Source organism: Quercus suber, unplaced genomic scaffold, assembly GCF_002906115.3.
Source record: "Quercus suber isolate HL8 unplaced genomic scaffold, Cork oak 2.0 scaffold_465, whole genome shotgun sequence".
In the NCBI taxonomy this organism is placed as follows: domain Eukaryota; kingdom Viridiplantae; phylum Streptophyta; class Magnoliopsida; order Fagales; family Fagaceae; genus Quercus; species Quercus suber.
In genome coordinates, this window is record NW_027069916.1 from 357,096 (window position 1) to 375,163 (window position 18,068).

The following is an 18,068-nucleotide window of genomic DNA, read 5'->3' on the forward strand; positions in this document are numbered from 1 at the left end:
AGATTTCTACCGGTGAGAAAGGTTGTTTGTTCCATGAAACTCACCACAACGACTGAGCCATAACTTAAAGCCTAAGATTTTAATTTCATTTTTATCTTTTTATAATTTTTTGAGCTAACAAAGTAAGCACTCCATTAATCCCCAATGTAATAAAAACGATAGGATCAGTAAACAAATAATAATAATGATAATAATAAGATTAGAGTTCAGAAAGGTATTACCTTTGAGGAGGTGTACGACATTGATGTATGTAGGTGTAAACATGGGAAGGAAAAATCCTTTGGAATGATTTGTGTGTGAATGGTTTGTGGAGGTCATGGTGAGTTTCACTGCGGCCATGGCAACAAGGCAAGGTGGAGCTGGTGCCGATGGTTGGAGATTGGAGCGGGATGTCTTGAGAGTATAGTTGACACAGCTTTTAAAGTAGCATTTAGGTGTTTTTTTAAATTATTTATTTTAACCTAATTTTCATATGTATTTTTTTTATTAAAAAAAAAAAGAATTACATATATATATATACACTTATTTTTATATATAACTTATTTTTATGTGTAATTGAATAGCTGATACTTGAGAGCATTTTCATTCTCTTATGCAAAATATATATATATATATATATATTTTACATTACCAAGAGCTATTTTATTTATTTTACATTATCACTTTAATAACACATCTTTGCATCTCATTCTATATTTTGCATTATACCACAATAAAATTATTTATACTTTATATATTAAAAAAAAAAAAACAGCAATAACCCAAACAACCATGACTCGTCGAGATTGAAATCATTCATAAAGCCTAAGCCCAAGCCCCACCGTAACCCGCCAATCAAAAAGGGAGGTGTGTAGAGTGAATAAAATATGCACGCATGTTTTATACCTTGCGCTTCTATCATGTGACTCAAGATAAGTGTTACATGTACCATGTCAATCCAATCTTTAATATGAATGAATTCATTTAAGTCCAAAATCTTTGATATTATTATTATTTATTATAAAATTTATAGTTACATTAGGGAGGGAGAATTTAAACCTTAAATGTCTCAATCGAAAATACTAAAATGTGCCAGTTGAGCTACAACCTATAAAACTCTTGACATTTTAGTCTAAGATCTTTAGAGGTCAAATATATTAGTTGAACGTTTATAAAATAAATTGCGATAATATGAAATCCCATTAAGCTAAATTATAATTTTTACAAATTTATGCTTAAAAGTCAAGGAATCTTTCATGGCCACTCCAAATTAGCATCTTGGGCAATTTCCAACTATGTCACTGTTCTTTAAAGTTTGAAGGTCTTAATGAAAGGATACATATAATAAGAATGAACATGGTTCTTATGCAATAAACGTTCTAGATTGTTTCTCTTGTAATGGCTAGGAAAGGGAGACACGCAATGACATATCCTCTAGCACAATCCAACTTAATTTTTGTTACAAAACTGATTGTAGCTAAAGTGATTTTTTTTTTTTTTTGGTGAGAGATAAAGTGGTTAATATGACTAATGGTCTTAACTTTACATTAGCTCTAAGAATATAATATTTTTCACCTTTTTTTTAATTGCTAATCTCGTCTATTGCAATCTGTACATGTTAATTTATGGGATCCACCTCTGATGCTTATACTCTTTAACATCAAATCAAGATTATTAGTGTAGGTGAGAATTGAATTTTTTATCTTTTATTCAACTATTAAAGATTTTACCAATTAAGCATCTTGATACTTAACACATAAAAATAATGACATTTGTTTACTTACATGTGTTACTTCTCTCCAAACCAAATAAACATTCATAGAATCCAAAGTAAGCCAACTAAACCAACATATTTACTTAACCAAGTTTCACATGTCACCGCCACAAGCCTACTCTATCATGTACTGATGCAATCGTTCTACCAGTTTTGAAGCACAGACCTGGGGCATTATGAAGAAAACTATTAATGTGGAACGCTCATTTGAACCCCTTGGTGAAAAAATGGTTTATTAAGTCATGGACATTCACAAACAAACCGTTAAGGAGTGAATACGAAATTGATTCCATAAGTACTGGCCCAAGTGGGTGAGGCTTGTTTCAATGTTTGTTATTGCACACTGCTTTATTTCAAACAAATATGTCTATTGGTTATTGCGCCTTTTAGAACTGGTGCGAGTTTGTAACAATATATCTATTCACTATTGCACCTATTCTGAACTAGTGCTAGTGTATCCCCTCATTTCATTTTAGAGAGTTTTTTCATTCATTCATTAGAATCTTTAGAGAGAGAGAGATTTATGTTTGTTATGCTTGGAGATTGTAGTGATTCTTTTGCGTGTTGTTAATCATTGTACCTTGGGAAGCTGATGTCCAAAAGACTCAAAGCATCACTAAATAAATTGTGTGAGGGGTGAAATTTGCCTTAAGGACATAGTATCAAATACTAGCCTTGATCAATTTTGTATCAAACATTCTGCATTAATTTAATCAGTGAGTTTTACTCTATTTTCTCTAGTACATTTACACATAAATTTGTGCATATATTGATTATTGATCTTGTTCACAAATCACAAAAGTAAAATATTTGTGCAATACTTCCAACACCCCTATTATATGGAATAATTTATTAAATTATGTTTAGGGAATTTCATTTTACATATAGACACTAGCACGGATACAATTGAGAGTGAACAAACAAATAAATCCGATACAGCCAATGTGTGGCGAGACTTAACAAGCATATATAGCATGACTAATTAATATACAATAAAATAATTCTAGGGATATAATTTTTATCACAAGTATCGACTACAAAGGTACAAACTATTATTCGACGTTTATTCTATCAAACTTCGAAGAGTCAACTCTGTTTTGGCCGAAGGATGGCACCTTTAATTATAAGTCCAGTTTTCCAATGTCCTCCATGCTCAAAAAGATCGAAGCAAACTTCTCCCGATTCTCCATCCTTGGACTGGAAATTGCCAACATTGAGCTCCATCCATTGTTTTCTAGGCTTCTCCAAAAGGCAAACTTGGCGTTCTTGAACTCTTCCACCTGGGAGAGAGAGTTTAAGTCTGATAGGGAGTTCCCAACCAGAAGCCCCTTTTGTCAACTTCACCACATACACAATTTCATATTCAACCTCCGGGGACAGATCTGACATTGTCAATTTTCCTCTCACATCCAGCCAACATACATGAGATAGTTTGGCTACTTCAATGTTTTCATCACTGCAAGTTATGGTACAAGGCTCAAGCTATAAAATTATGGAGAATAGTAAATACGCCCATTAAAATAAAAAATAAAAAAACTCACCCAGTTTCCTCAAAACAATCCCAAGTCCAGTATTCACGATTACCCCAGGTGATGTAGAGCGACCTTGGATACAACATAAAGCACTTATGGCCTGTCAACTTATCACCCCATTTTTTCTGCACAATGATTGAAAAGCAATAAAGAAAAAAAAAATCAGCATATAGTTATTTCTATATTATGAAAAAGTAATTACCTTGTTTTACAATGATTGAGAAGAAAAGTAACCCTGCGTGTCTAAAGTTAAGGCATACATGATTTGCCATCATCATGTTTAGACATATATTGATTACAATTGCAATGAGTTAAAGAGAAACAGAAAAAGCTGACTGACCTTCCTCTTGAATTCAAGGAATTCTTCAGACACGGTGTTCTTGTTGATGAGATCTGTTGATGCCTTCTTCTTCATAGTTTCTTTCTTTGGTAAATCAAACAAGTTTAACTCAACTGTTTCCTTCTCCTCTCCCTAAGCTGTTTATAACAAGCAAATGGAATTTGTAATCTTTGTTATTAAGGATGTTAGAAAATTCCAAGAAGAGCCTTGGACCCTTCCTCCTAAAAGCGATAAGTCTTTATTTTATTTTATTTAAGTGAGATTTTTCTTTTCTACCGTCTAGGTACTTTTTCTCAATCTGAAAAGACAGTTAGACCATTTAATTAGTCTTTTTTTAGAAGAAGATCAATTATTTAAAACTTAAATGACTTTAATTTGTCAAAGATGCACGGATTACTCTAATTGCTGAAGACTAAAGTTTTATAAAGATCTGTCAATGACTCTAGAACTCTTTCTTCCTTTTAAATCTTAATTTAACTTTTAAGTTAATTTTTTATTCTTCAACTAACTACTTTGAATAACATGTACGTCAACAAGAGTGTCTAACTATCTTTCTACGCGGTGCACTGCAGGCCCATTCAGATTCAGTAATCAAAAGGGTGTTTATTTTTCTATTTTCAAAAGTATGCTCAAGTTTATGTTAGGTTTAATTGCAAAAACACCCGGTGGTGTTTGGTTAGTTGCAAAAACACGAGTCATTTCTTAGGTATTGCAATGAGGCATTGCTGCATGCAAGTTACTTTAATATTATCTTTCACTAATATATTTTACTAATGAACATATAGATTAATAAATTGATCTATCACTTCTTAATATACATTATTTGAATATAAAATATTATCTAGACGTGAACAATTTTACATACATTATTTGAATATATAATTCTATCTAGACATGAACAATTTTGGACCCAATCCATTGTTCTCTAATATTGGACATTACTTAATATCCATCATTATGATCTTTAACATTTTTTGAGTTTCAACTTATGACATCCACTTTTAATAATTCTGTTCTTTATCATTAGACTAAGATTCCAATTGATTTTTTGGTGCAGGCACTGATTGAACTCCAAATCTCTTATTCAACAATCAAAAACTTTACCAATTGAGTTAACTGAAACTTATTACAATTTCTTTTAGAGAATGATTAAACAATGATATTATCCTAAACATATATTTATTTATTTCTGCTATTATCTTGATTCTTAGACTTGAGTTTTATCTATTTTGTAGGCCTAAAAATGCACTAGAAGTCATTGGTCTCTTCAGCCCAATGTCGAGTTCTGGGCTTGACTCCCAAAACAAATCCGAGTCTAGCAAGATCACCATTCGAGCGGATAATACGTGGCTGCGCACAAAAATGGTCCTTAACAATGAGTAAAAAAATCCCATAGTTTTTTTTTTTTTTTTTAATTAAACACTTTTGGGAAGTATGATTTATCTTGAACAAGCTTGAAAGTTTGGATTATATTTGAAAACCAGGCTTTCTTAGGGAAAAAAAGAAATTGAAAATCAATTTTTGGTAAATATTTACAAATTTATTGAGATAAGCAATATATTCAAGAAGAGAGATCATTATCGTACTTTTGTATATGTCAAAAGTGATAAAACCATAATTTTAGATGATAATATAGCAGTTTGGGATTAAGGGTGAGTTTGGTTCAGCTTTTTGTAAAAGTGCATAATGAAAAAGTGGAGTTTTCAAAAAGTGCATAATGAAAAAGTGGAGTTTCAAAAAGCTGAGTGTTTGGTAAAAGCTGTTAAAAAGTACTTTTTGAAAAATCTGAGTGTTTGGCTAGCACTTATAAAAGTGGCAGTTTAAGGGATAAATTACCAAAAAGGACAATGTATATATAAGGAAGTTTATTTCATACTTTTTTTTTTTTATGTGAGTTTATTTCATATTTAAATCAACTACTTCATATACTTAAATCAATTTTTCTCTTTCTAAAAAAATTAATTTTTTCTCATCAATATTAGCTAATAATAACCTACCACTTAAAATTTATTGTGAAAATATTATAAAATTATTGTGATAATTGATACTGATTTTAATTTTAACATACTATTAAAATTATTTTTTTCTCACCAATATTAGCTAATAATAACCTACCATTTAAAATTTATTGTAAAAATATTGTGATAAAAATTAATACAGATTTTAATTTTAACGTACTATTAAAATTATTTTTTTCTCTATTTTCCCTCTTTTTTTCTCCTCCACCCACGTAGCCTTCTCTTTTTTCTTTTTCTTTTTCTTTTTCCTTCTTTTCCCTTTTTCCCTACCACTCCCTAGCCTCCAGAACATTCCACTTTCACTTTTTTCTTCATCTCTTTTTCTTTTCTCCTTTTTCCCTTTCTCCTTTCCTCCAGAACGTTGTTCCACCGCTGAGCTCTTTTATTTATTTTTATTTTTTTTTGACAATTCGAAAGCTGCTCTTTCACTTCCTCCAGAGAAGATGATGATGATGATGATGATGAAGATGATTGAAATATTGGGTTTGTATTTTTATTTTTATTTGATTTTGGGTTTGGGTTATGGGTTTTTAATTAATGGTTTAATTTTGAGTTGATTTTCTGTGGATTTTGGGTTTGATTTTGAGTTGGGTTTGAAATGGGTTTTGTTGATTTTGTTGATTGTGGTGGTAGACCGGGTTCACGGCTCACTTACCACGGAGAGGGCAAAGCAGAGGAGATGAGCATGAGAGTGATAGAGCTGAGGGCACGGCAGAGCAGAGACAAGAGAAAGCATGAAGTGTGAGAGAACTGAGATATATATATTGCAAGGGTAATTTGATAAACAGGCAGACCTAACTGAGGTATTAATGGAGTGCTTACTTTGTTAGCTCAAAAAATTATAAAAAGATAAAAAAGAAATTAAAATCTTAGGCTTTAAGTTATGGCTCAGTCGTTGTGGTGAGTTTCATGGAACAAACAACCTTTCTCACCAGTAGAAATCTAATCAAGTGTCCTGTCCCACATAACACTTTCTGCACAAGCTTTAATAATAAATGGAATTTGGAACCAACAGTTTCTCACCAGTCAATTTTGGTGCCACAACTTGTGGCATAATTTGTGCCACAATTCACCCATAAATTTATAAGAGGACACCTGTCTACCAACCATAATTCACCGTAAGAACGTGACACTAGACTTATTTATTTATTTATTTGTTTTTTGTCTAATTTGGACATACAGAGCTGACTATTCTCGTCATTATAAAATCCCCTTCCATTTATTAATCATCGAACTCCCTTTCTCATTTTTAGCAAGATTTACGACACGGGTATTTATTTGATTGGAGGGGATCTTTTCCTCCATCCACCCGTCCCACACAAGTCAAGTAATTAAGTAACCGCGTTAGATAACTCTTCTTCTTCAGCATGTTACTTCTTTGGGACTTCTTTCCTTCTTCTCGTTATTTAATTTTGTGGGAGGAGGATAAGTAACTGAATTGGGAAACTTGAAAAAATAGTTCATTAATATTCTAATGCAATTTCCTAGTCTCTTCCCTTTAGCCAGTCTCCTAGAGACACTACGCCCATGTAAATAGAGAACCCTGGAACAAAGGATGATAGTTATCCTTTGATTGTTTGGTTCAATTTCATACAAAAAAAAAAAAAAAGTGCTTATCCTCTAATTCACATACTGACCCAACAGAGATATTTGCATTCTTCTTCTTCTTCTTCTTCTTCTTACTTTGAGCTATTAACAAACCATACATGGCTGACCCTTCTTCACAGGTGATAAAACCAGTTCTATCTTTCATCTTGAAGACTACTACTTCCTTGATCAAGGATGAGTATTCTAAGGTCCATGGTGTCAAGGAAGAGATAAAGAACCTGGAAAGTAAGCTGACTAGTATCCAAGGTGTGGTTGAAGATGCAGAGAACAAGCAAGTGAATGATCCACATTTGAAAGATTGGCTCAGAAAACTCCAGGAGGCAGCTTCTGATGCCGAAGACATATTGGATACTTTTGCAACAGAAGCCTATCGTTGGAAACAAAAGCGGAAGGAACATATTATCCAGCCTCCTCTGAGTAAAAGCAAAATATCATATAAACGTGATGCAGCGCAAAATATCAAAAAGATTTCAGAAAGATTCGATAGGATTGCCAAAGAAAAAGAAGCTTTCCATCTCGACATCAAAGTTAATGGCGGTGAGACTGAGAGCCCAAGCTATACGGGCTATTTTGTAGACAAGTCAGATGTCATTGGCAGGGAGGATGATAAAGAAAGGATGACACATATGCTGTTATCAAATGAATTTGATAAAGAAGGAGACGTTTCCGTGATTCCCATCATAGGTATGGGGGGCTTGGGCAAAACAACTCTTGCTCAGCTTCTCTTCAATGACGACAGGGTAAAGGAGCATTTTGAAGCCAGAATGTGGGTCTGCGTCACAGTCCAATTTGATCTCACCAGGATTCTCAAAGAAATGATACAATTTCATTCCAAGATGAAATTGGATGACAGCTCCACAAGCCACCTACAGTCCCGGCTTCTAGAATACTTGGTTGGACAACGTTTCTTACTTGTTCTAGATGATGTCTGGACTGAGGATTACCTAAAATGGGAGCCCCTAAGGGATCTCTTGAAACAAGGGGCAAAGGGAAGCAGAGTCTTGGTCACCAGTCGGATTACCAAGGTTAAGGATATCATAGGCACACAACCTCCCCATCTTTTGAGCTATCTACCTGAAGAGGAATGCTGGTCCTTGTTTGCAAAAATTGCATTTAAGGGTGACAGTTTGTCTAGCCAAAGGCTGAAAGTTTTGGAAGAAATTGGTAGAGAAATCGTCAGGAAGTGCAAAGGTCTCCCATTGGCAGTCAAGGCAATGGGAGGTCTCTTGCGTGGTTGCGTTGATGATGTTGACAAATGGCGGCAAATTCAAAGCAGTGAAATATGGGAGATAGAGGACCTGAACTCTGGAAATGACAAGCCCAAAATTTTGGCTATTTTGAAATTGAGCTATGACCATCTACCTTCTCATCTAAAGCGCTGCTTTTCTTACTGCTCCTTGTTTCCAAAGGCCTACACTTTCCACAAGGAAGAGTTGGTCAAGCTTTGGATTTCGCAAAGGTTTATACAAGCTCAACGACGAAAGACAGAGGAGGAGACTGGAATTGCATATTTTGATGAGCTCTTAATAAGGTCTTTCTTTCAAGTTTCGGTCATTGAAGTCAAGGAGATATTCAACATGCATGATCTTATCCATGACTTGGCACAATCGATTTCAAGCCCCAACTGTGGTCTGGTTAATGATAACGAGCCCTACAGTTTCTCTGAACAATCTCGTCATGTGAGCTTGCTTGGTAAAGATGTTGAGAAGCCTATGTTGACGATTGTTGAGAATGCTAGTAAGCTGCGGTCACTTCTATTTCCTAGTCACTACTTGAAAAACTTCGGTCAGGCCCTTGAGAAAGCGTTTCGTACGATGAAATACATACGGACCTTAGATCTTAGTTCAAGCATAATCTTGGAATTGCCTAGCTCAATTAAAGAGTTGAAGTTGTTACGCTACCTTGACCTCTCTAGAACAGAAATCAAACTTCTTCCCAAGTCAATTTGCAGACTCTACAATTTGGAAACGTTGAAACTCTTGGGTTGCCCTTGGCTTTTCGAATTGCCCAAGGACCTTGGGAACTTGGTTAATTTGCGACATCTGGAGCTCGATGATTTATTCTGGGTCAAGTTCTCCATCCTGCCACCAAAAGTGGGGAACTTAACCAGTCTGCACGATTGGCATGCATTTCAGGTTGGCGACAAGACTGGATACGGAATTGAAGAACTGAAGAACATGGCATACCTCTCAGGAACCTTACATATGTCAAAGCTAGAAAATGTGGTTAATGTATGGGAGGCTAAGATGAATGAGAAAAAGTACCTTCGGAAATTGGTGTTTGAATGGAGTGACAGGGTTGTCAATACACAGGGTGAAGCAACTGAAAAGAGTGTACTAGAAGGCCTACAACCTCACTCAAACCTCAAAGAGCTCCAAATTCGTCACTACAGGGGGAATGAATTTCCAGCTTGGATGAGAGAAGGGCAGCTCCAAAATTTGGTCAGTGTTACCTTGAATGAGTGCACAAAATGCAGAACCCTCACCCTAGGTGAGCTACCCAATCTTCAAGTGCTCTACATCAAAGGTATGCAGGAGTTGGAGGAATGGCCAGAGGTCAAATGCCCTTCACTCTCACGGCTAAAGTTTAGCAACTGCCCCAAACTGAGGGAGCTACCCAACGTCTTTCCAAAGTTGAGAACCTTGAAGATCAAATGCTGCAAATCTCTAAGGACTCTTCCAATGGCCCCAGGTTTGATGTTTCTAAAACTTATTGACAATCTCATTCTGGAGGATTGGCATGAAGTACCGACAACATGGGAGGCTGTAAATGATCAAGGCCAACGTTCAACTTGGCACCAAGGGTCCTGGTTTGAATTGTTGGAACTGAATGTAATAAGCTGTCCCAAGCTGCAGGCACTGCCTCAACACTTTGCTCCCCAGAAGTTGGAGATCAGTGGGTGTGAGTTATTAGTTGGTCTCCCACATCCACATTTTGCCCGACGTCTTCAGCATTTAGCACTGGATGCATGTCACGATGGAACATTAGTGAGGGCAATACCCAATACCAGCTCTCTATACTCACTGGTCATATCCAGCATCTCAAACCTCACCTCACTTCCAAAATGGCCCCAACTTCCTGGCCTCAAGACTTTGTATATTTCTGATTGCAAAGATCTAATGTCTTTGTCAGAGAGCGAAGAAGGGTCACTGCCAACTTTGATATCTCTCACAGTTCTTTCCATCCGAAACTGTCCAATGCTTGTGAAATTAACTGAGAGGTTACCTGCTAATCTGGAGTGTTTGAGTATTGCATCATGCCCCCTTCTGCAGTTTCTAGGCCCAAAGGAGATACTGAAGAGCCTCACTTCACTCAAGGACCTTTACATTGTGGGCTGCCCTATGCTCCAGTCCTTGCCTGAGGATGGGCTTCCCAGCTCTCTTCAACATCTGCAAATACAAAGATGTCCACTATTGGCGGAGCGTTGTCAAAAGGAGGAAGGTGGTGGAGGAGGTCCAGATAGGCCAAAGGTTTTGCACATTCTTGACCTGGAGATTGATTTCCCTAAAGTTTCTTCAACATCATCTTTGCCCAAGAAGAAACCATCAGAACCAGCTTGGTATCGTCTTCTTCCAAAACTTGGAGGTTAGTACTTCATATACTATATATTTTTGTACTAATTACTAGAATCATATAATGTCAACTATTTAACACAAAATAGATTCAAATATGCCAACTAACTATGAAGTCCTTGATATTACTAACATTTTCTATATGAGGCGTGCTCCTTTTAATTTTTTTGCATGGAATTTGTGTTTCTTCAGACCTGGAAAAATTAAAATTAATATTAAAATGAAATTTTAATATTTATCGCTACAGAAAACTTTCCAGTAAACATGACATGGATTCATGAACTGCTCCTTGTGTGTCATTGTGTATGTTTTATTTGGTATAAAGTTAATTTGGGTTTATATTTATTGCATTCGTTTTTGTGTTGTCCCCCACATGCAAACATGCTATCGTACCCTTTTGAGTATTTATGATGGCTTTTTTTTTTTTTTTTTAAATAATTTTTTTATCAGTTTTCTAGATGTGAACTTGCAGTGCAGTTTAATCCCCAACAGAAGAAACAATATATATATATATATATATCTGAGAATCTGTAAATTTATGTTTTCTTTGTAAGTTTAACAAGAAAGCTCCTTATAGTTATTAATAAATTTCATTTTGTTTCAGGGATAGAAATAATTGATGCACAACCGATTAAAAAGCAACCAAATTCATCTCTCTTAAAGCAAAGTCACAAAGGTAAAAGGCATAGCTCTCTCTTTTACTTGACTCCACCTTGTGTAAGTGTATGAGCTAATGACACCATAATATGCTGCTCTCTCATGTATCTTGTTCCATCCTTAAAATGATGGTTTGCTTCACAATACTATTGTGTTGTTTGATCATGTGTTACATCCCTTGAGAAAGAACCAACTATAGAAAAAACTTCTTTGACTGAAAACCTCTAACCTGGCTGATAGAATTAAATTTGTCTAACAAATCTAATTTGGTATGCCTCAATCCCAAGAGGTAACATAATTGACTGCAGATCACATACCATGAAATGAAAGTTACTGGTTCAAATCTCTCTCCCAACCATTTGAGTAGTGTAAACCTCACTCAATAGAGAGAGAGAGTACCTCTCCCACATCTTACTACCTATACATGAAATTTACTTTTTTTTAGTCTTCTTGTATCATTTACCTTTTTCCACCCTGTTTCATAAACTGTTTACCTTCTTTTTGAGGCTTTAACTTGAAAAACTTAGTATAGGGAAAAAGTCTCATTTTGTAAATAATGATCTTGGTTGAGTCAGAACTGATTCACAATTTTTATAGGGGCCATTGCCATGGCGGTCTATCAAAGTGATGTTGATGGAGACAAAGCTGTTGATGAGGTACTAAAAAAACCAAAAACAGAATGGGAAGAAAACAGATCCAAACGATCCTTTCCATTAACTCAATGCAAATCAAGTTCCCCAAAGGTTTCCATTTTTCTCAATCTAATCATCTTAAAATTCCTTTTGCTTCTATCTGTCATTGCTCATTGTGTTGTATCTATTATGAAGGATTCTTCCAATGAAATCACCAAACAAGAATCAGGTCAGGGCTCTTCTGAGTCTATTGCCAGGGTTGGGCATGAAGAGGGTTCTACTGAGTCTATTGACAATGAGGACGATGATATGGAGTACTTTTACATTTCCTTGGGAGCCAAATCTGAAACTTCTCCGTCCACAGCCAGCAGTGTCATAACTGATGTGCAGTCCCGGCAAACCAGGCCAGGTCAATCTGACATAGACAAGGCATTGGACATAGTAAAAAATGTATTAGCAACTGACTTCTCTTCTGCATGTCACCCCGGTCGTTCCATTTCTTTAGATTCAGAATTAGAATTGTTGTGTGACTTGGATGAAAATGAAGGCATCTCAGTTGGAATGAAATTCCTAGTGCTCCAACTCTCAAAGGACTTCAAAGTTCTGAAAAGTCGATACTGCCAAGCCAGTGACACCATTGAAAGGTGCACCAATCTGATCAAGCCTATGGCTGAGATAGCATTTCAACTGGATGCAAATAAACAAAAGTTTTTGGAGCTCAACTCAGTTGAGGCAACAATTCAAATGAGTATAATTGAGGCTGAAGCACAGATCAATGAGCTACAGAAGAAAGTAGACACCTTCCCTCTGGCCGAACAACACATGCATGACAAGCAAACAATGTCAACAGATGGAAAGAGTATCTCTGGAGCTGAAGGACAAATAAAGGAGCTAAAACAAAAAATAGTTTCTTTGACTAAACAGAAAGGAAAGGGAAAGCAAGAGAAGAAAATGATCTACACCGATGGAAAGAAGCTGAAGGAAAAGATGGATGTGGCAGCTAAGGCAGAGGAGGAGAAGAAGGAAGCTGAGATGATCAAGAGGGAGATTGAAGAAAAGTGGTCGGACTACAACAAACAGTTTGAGACGCTTACGTGCAGTGGAGGTTAGTACTTTCTGTTTTTCTAATTACTATTTCATCCACTCGACAAATTCTTGTATGTGAACTATAAACTCTTCTGAATACTTAAATGAACTTCTATTAGTTTCTCTACATGTGAACCTGCAGTTTCAGTGAAAATCAATGAAGAAGAAAAAAGGAAAATTGAGAAAATCATAGGGGTTTCTTTTTTAATATTAACAAGAATGCCCAGTAATTCATTGGTGATTGCTTTCATTTGTTGCAGGAATGACCATATCCTAGGAGCGTATCATGGTGCAGGTCCAACATAACATAGAGTATTACATGCTGAAATTGTTCAAGTCGTTGTGCAGGACGTCTGATACAGGTTGTTCTTGTGTGGAAATATAAGGAATTCTATTCAAAATAGGATTCTGTGTAGCCATTGGAGAATTCCTTTTTCTGTTTATGATTGAATATTGGTCTTGCTTTTTTCAATCTTTTTTATTTTAAATCTGTTCTGCAGCAGACTGGGGATGTTTGTTTTGATGACGATACAGTTTGCAGCTTGCTGCCTATTATTTGTAATGTTGTCTGTTTGTTGAATAAAATCTAGCTCATTCCAAAAAGAAAAAAGATTGTATTGCTGTCTTCAAATTATGTATATAAAAAGTTTAAAGAGTTTCTCAACAAACTAGTTTGGACACAAATTTTGTTCTCTATTATAGATTAATATTTCATTATAGTCATTATTTCTCAAATAAGTTATATATTCTTCCTCTCAAAAAAAAAAAAAAAAGTTATATATTCTAGAGCATTATTATTAGTGATGTTAAAAGGTCATATTGCTATTTTTAGCACCACCAAATGCAAAATTATCTTTCTATATGTCCTCTGCATATTGTCAAGTGGATAGCCACGGTTGTTCATTTTAATAATTATAATCATACTATGATATGCTTAATTAGCCCCCCCCCCCCCCCCCCCCCCCAACTTGTCCTTGGTAAGTAAACCTTATGGGGTTACCAGGTTATGTAACCGAGTTGGACTGGTATCAGGTCCGCATTGGGATAGGGATTCTATCATTTCCTAGTCTCTTCCATTTAGTCAACTTCTAGGACCCTACACACATTTATATAGGGAACCACTAGAACAGACCAAACCTTATCCTTTAATCCTCAAGCTGACCCAATATAAATATTTGCGTTCTTCTTCTTCTTCTTCTTCTTCTGGTTATTAAGTATTAACAATCCAATAGCTGACCTTATTTCACTCGTGGCAAAACTGGATTGATTAGATATTGATCAAGTGCGGTCTCTGGGCTTTACAAACAACCATAACAAGCCTAATTTGTGACTAGACTAATCCTATTAGGATATAACACAAACGTGGCTGGTTCTTAGTAAACTTAGAAAAGATGTCTAAAAATATGAAGTCTTCGTCTATCTTCTCCTTTCGCCTATTTTGTATCCTGTTGAAATTTAACAAAAGATCTTTTACTAAAATAAATGATGTCATGTTGCTTCCTATTTCAACTAATGAAAATTTTATGTTCTTTATAAATGAAAATTTTGTTTATATATATATTATTCTACTTTTTTTTTAAATTAAAATTTTCATCTACTCATAATTGAGAAAAAGTTTCAACTTATGGCGTTCGCTCCTGATGATAGCTCATATTATTAATTTGCTAGTGGTAAATATATTGGAGTTAAGTTTTTCCAATCATGATAGTTGGAAATGAAAGAGAAAAATAGAGTTTTCCCTATTCAAAAATATTCAATTTGTAGTCATTTATTTTAATGTTGACTTTAATCCCAAACCACTATATTATCATTTAAAATTATGATTTTATCACTTTTGACATATACAAAAGTAAGATAATGACCTCTCTTCTTGAATATATTGCTTATCTCAATACATTTGTAAATATTTACCAAAATTAGATTTTCAATTTCTTTTTTTCCATAAGAAAGCTTGGTTTTCAATATAATCCAAACTTTCAAGCTTGTTCAAGATAAATCATACTTCCCAAAAGTGTTTAATTAAAAGAATAAAATAAAAATATGGAATTTTTTTACTCATTGTTAAGGGCCATTTTTGTGCGCAGCAGCCATGTATTATCCACTCGATTGGTGACCTTACTTGACTCAGATTTGTTTTGAGAGTTGAGCCTGAAACTCAACATTGGGTTGAAGAGACCAATGACTTCCGGTTTATTTTTAGGCCTACATAATAGATAAAACTTAAAGTCTAAGAATCAAGATAATGGTTGAAATAAATAAATAAATAAATAAATCAATTTATTTATTTATTTACAAGTTTAGCATAATATCATTGTTTAATCATTCTCTAAAAAATATTGTAGTGAATTCCAGTTAACTTAATTGGTAAAGTTTTTTATGGTTGAATAAGAGATCCAGGATTCAATCGTTGCCTACACCAAAAAATCAATTAGGGTCTTAGTCTGATTGTAAAGAACAGAATCATAAAAAATAAGCGTCATAAGTTAAAACTCAAAAAACGTTGAAGATCATAATGATGGATATTAAGTAATGTTCAATATTAGAGAACAATGGAATGGGTCCAAAATTGTTCATGTCTAGATGGTATTTTATATTCAAATAATATATGTAAAATTGTTCATGTCTAGACAGTATTTTATATTCGAATATTCAAATAATGCATGTAAAATTGTTCACGTTTGGATAATATTTTATTTTCAAATAATGTATGTTAAGAAGTGACCGATCAATTTATTAAGGACAAAATTTAGTTACAAAATCGATTGTAGCCTTATGCTACAAACTCATTCAATATCTTTTTATTAAGGTGAATTTTGACAAATCTACCATTGGATTGCATTTTCTTCTTATATCCTTAATGTTTGCAAAATTTCAAGAAAATTAAAGATCAATAGTTATGTCATCAATAAATTTTTAAATTGCAAGTTTTTGTAATTTAAAATTATGCATAAAATATAAGATTATAAATTATATAGTAAATGATATTCGATTGACACAAAAATTGACATGTGCATTAAGAACGTAAAAAACATGTAATTCAACGGTTAGATTTTCAAAATATGCAGTAATATTTATTTTATTAAGTGAGTTTGTAGTTTAAGGATATAACCAATTTTGTGACTAAACTTTGTCAATTTATTAATCTATATGTTCATTTGTAAAATATTAGTGAAAAATAATATTAAAGTAACTTCATCCAATCATACCTCAGAAATGACCCGAGTTTTTGCAACCAAACTCCACGGCGTGTTTTTGCATTTAAGCCTAACATAAACTTGAGCATACTTTTTGAAAATAGGAATATAAACACCCTTTTTTATTACTGAATCTGAATGGGTCAGCAGTGCACCGCGTAGAAAGATAGTTAGATACTCCTGTCGACGTGCATGTTATTCAAAGTAGTTGGTTGAAGAATAGAAAATTAACTTTTTTTTATAAGGGGAAAATCTGTAAATTCATTGAAATAAACCGGCTAAATCAGCCTGAAGTACATGAAAAACTTGTGGTGGAGTTTCCTCCATCCACACTAAAAAGTCTTGAATATTAAGTGTATGTTTGGCCAAACTATGAGCAACATTATTACAATCTCTCGTTACATAAGAGTACAGTAATTTTTCAAACGATACTTAGCATCATTGATCAAAGGTCCTATGTGAGACAAGGAGCTCTCGGAATCTGTCAAAGCGTTCACCACCAGCAGTGAGTCACCTTCCAAAACTGCATTTTTCACGCCAATTTCTGCAGCAAAAGACAGCGCCAGGCCTGCTGCCATAGCTTCGACTTCACTGCTATTGTACGCTTGGTTGACCACCTTGGAACAGGATGCCAATACTTGACCCATGCTGTCTCTGATGACCACACCGAGACCTGACTTGTTGGTGCCTGAGCAAGTCGCGCCGTCGAAGTTTATTTTCACCAAATCCGCTGGTGGAGGCTCCCATTTCTTTTTGACACGAGCTGCTCTCACCGTTGTAGGTACCTGACAGGTTAGGAACTCATTATACCTGTCCTTTGAGAGCTGAACGATCTGTTGGAGTGATGTGGAAGGTTGTCTGAGCCGAACCTGGTTCCTTTGTGACCAAATAGACCACATCATCATCGCTGCTAGGCCCACTTCTGTTTGCTGTTGCAGCAGCGAAGCTACCAGGTCTTTGAAGTCCAAGAAGCTTGATTGTCTTCTTATATGCTCCAGCCCAGAAGATGCCCACACCGTGTTCAGCTCTCTACACTCCCATAATGCGTGCAAAGGTGTTTCATGCTCAGCTCGGCACCGATCGCATAGTGGATCCTCAATAATGGTTCTTCGCACCAAGTTAGCTTTGGTTGGCATCGCATTTTTGCAAGCATGCCACAACAAGTTTTTAACTTTGTTTGGCACACTAAGACCAAATTTTTTTCCAAAGCATTGAATCCTGGTTGTGGGGTTCTTGGGCAGTTTGCAATTGAGCTTCCTCCTTGAGAAATCTATATCCTGACTTACAGTTGTACCTTCCATCCGGAGAGTATGGCCAGAAAAGGGTGTCCTCTGAGGCAATTCGACCAAGTGGGATTTTCTTGATGAGGGTAGCTTCATCTTGTGCAAAAACTCCGTCAATAACTTCATGGTTCCACTGCCTGGTGTTGGTATCTATCAGGTCAGCTACCGTGGCTGTCTCCATGGATGCAATAGGAAAAGAAGTCACTTGTGGGGGGTGCTTTCTTGGAAGCCAGTTGTGCTGCCAAATTTTTATTGACCCCCCATTCCCCACTCTCCATCTTACTCCCCTACTTAGCACATCCCTACCATGTAAAATACTTTTCCAAGCATATGATCCCGACCTTGACTCTTTGGCTTCCATAATAGAGCAATTTGGAAAAAATCTTGGCTTGA

At 35.3% G+C, this 18,068-nt stretch overlaps 3 protein-coding genes across 3 annotated transcripts; 1 reads left to right on the top strand and 2 right to left on the bottom strand.

The window, feature by feature from the left end:
- Positions 1-2,588: 2,588 nt before the first annotated feature.
- Positions 2,589-3,785, bottom strand: LOC111997517 (protein PHLOEM PROTEIN 2-LIKE A1). Its single transcript, XM_024029611.2, has 3 exons — positions 3,626-3,785; positions 3,295-3,410; positions 2,589-3,209 (listed from the first exon to the last, which is right to left on the bottom strand). Exons 1-3 carry the CDS (start codon positions 3,698-3,700, stop codon positions 2,840-2,842), a joined length of 561 nt encoding a protein of 186 aa, XP_023885379.1. The 5' UTR covers positions 3,701-3,785; the 3' UTR covers positions 2,589-2,839.
- A 3,178-nt stretch (positions 3,786-6,963) lies between these two features.
- Positions 6,964-13,866, top strand: LOC111997581 (putative disease resistance protein RGA3). Its single transcript, XM_024029691.2, has 5 exons — positions 6,964-10,836; positions 11,428-11,499; positions 12,078-12,223; positions 12,308-13,217; positions 13,459-13,866. Exons 1-5 carry the CDS (start codon positions 7,350-7,352, stop codon positions 13,473-13,475), a joined length of 4,632 nt encoding a protein of 1,543 aa, XP_023885459.1. The 5' UTR covers positions 6,964-7,349; the 3' UTR covers positions 13,476-13,866.
- Positions 13,867-16,790: 2,924 nt separating this feature from the next.
- On the bottom strand, positions 16,791-17,528 carry LOC111997527 (uncharacterized). Its single transcript, XM_024029624.1, has one exon. It carries the CDS (start codon positions 17,526-17,528, stop codon positions 16,791-16,793), a length of 738 nt encoding a protein of 245 aa, XP_023885392.1.
- Positions 17,529-18,068: the final 540 nt, after the last annotated feature.

Excerpts from the sequence above, each read along its gene's own strand:
- LOC111997527 (XM_024029624.1), bottom strand. The coding sequence starts at position 17,528 with ATGCCAACCAAAGCTAACTTGGTGCGAAGAACCATTATTGAGGATCCA.
- LOC111997517 (XM_024029611.2), bottom strand. The coding sequence starts at position 3,700 with ATGAAGAAGAAGGCATCAACAGATCTCATCAACAAGAACACCGTGTCT. Across the intron at positions 3,411-3,625 it reads TCCTTGAATTCAAGAGGAAG|AAAAAATGGGGTGATAAGTT; the intron begins GTCAGTCAGCTT and ends ATCATTGTGCAG. Across the intron at positions 3,210-3,294 it reads GATTGTTTTGAGGAAACTGG|TGATGAAAACATTGAAGTAG; the intron begins GTGAGTTTTTTT and ends CATAACTTGCAG.
- LOC111997581 (XM_024029691.2), top strand. The coding sequence starts at position 7,350 with ATGGCTGACCCTTCTTCACAGGTGATAAAACCAGTTCTATCTTTCATC. Across the intron at positions 10,837-11,427 it reads TCTTCTTCCAAAACTTGGAG|GGATAGAAATAATTGATGCA; the intron begins GTTAGTACTTCA and ends ATTTTGTTTCAG. Across the intron at positions 11,500-12,077 it reads CTTAAAGCAAAGTCACAAAG|GGGCCATTGCCATGGCGGTC; the intron begins GTAAAAGGCATA and ends CAATTTTTATAG.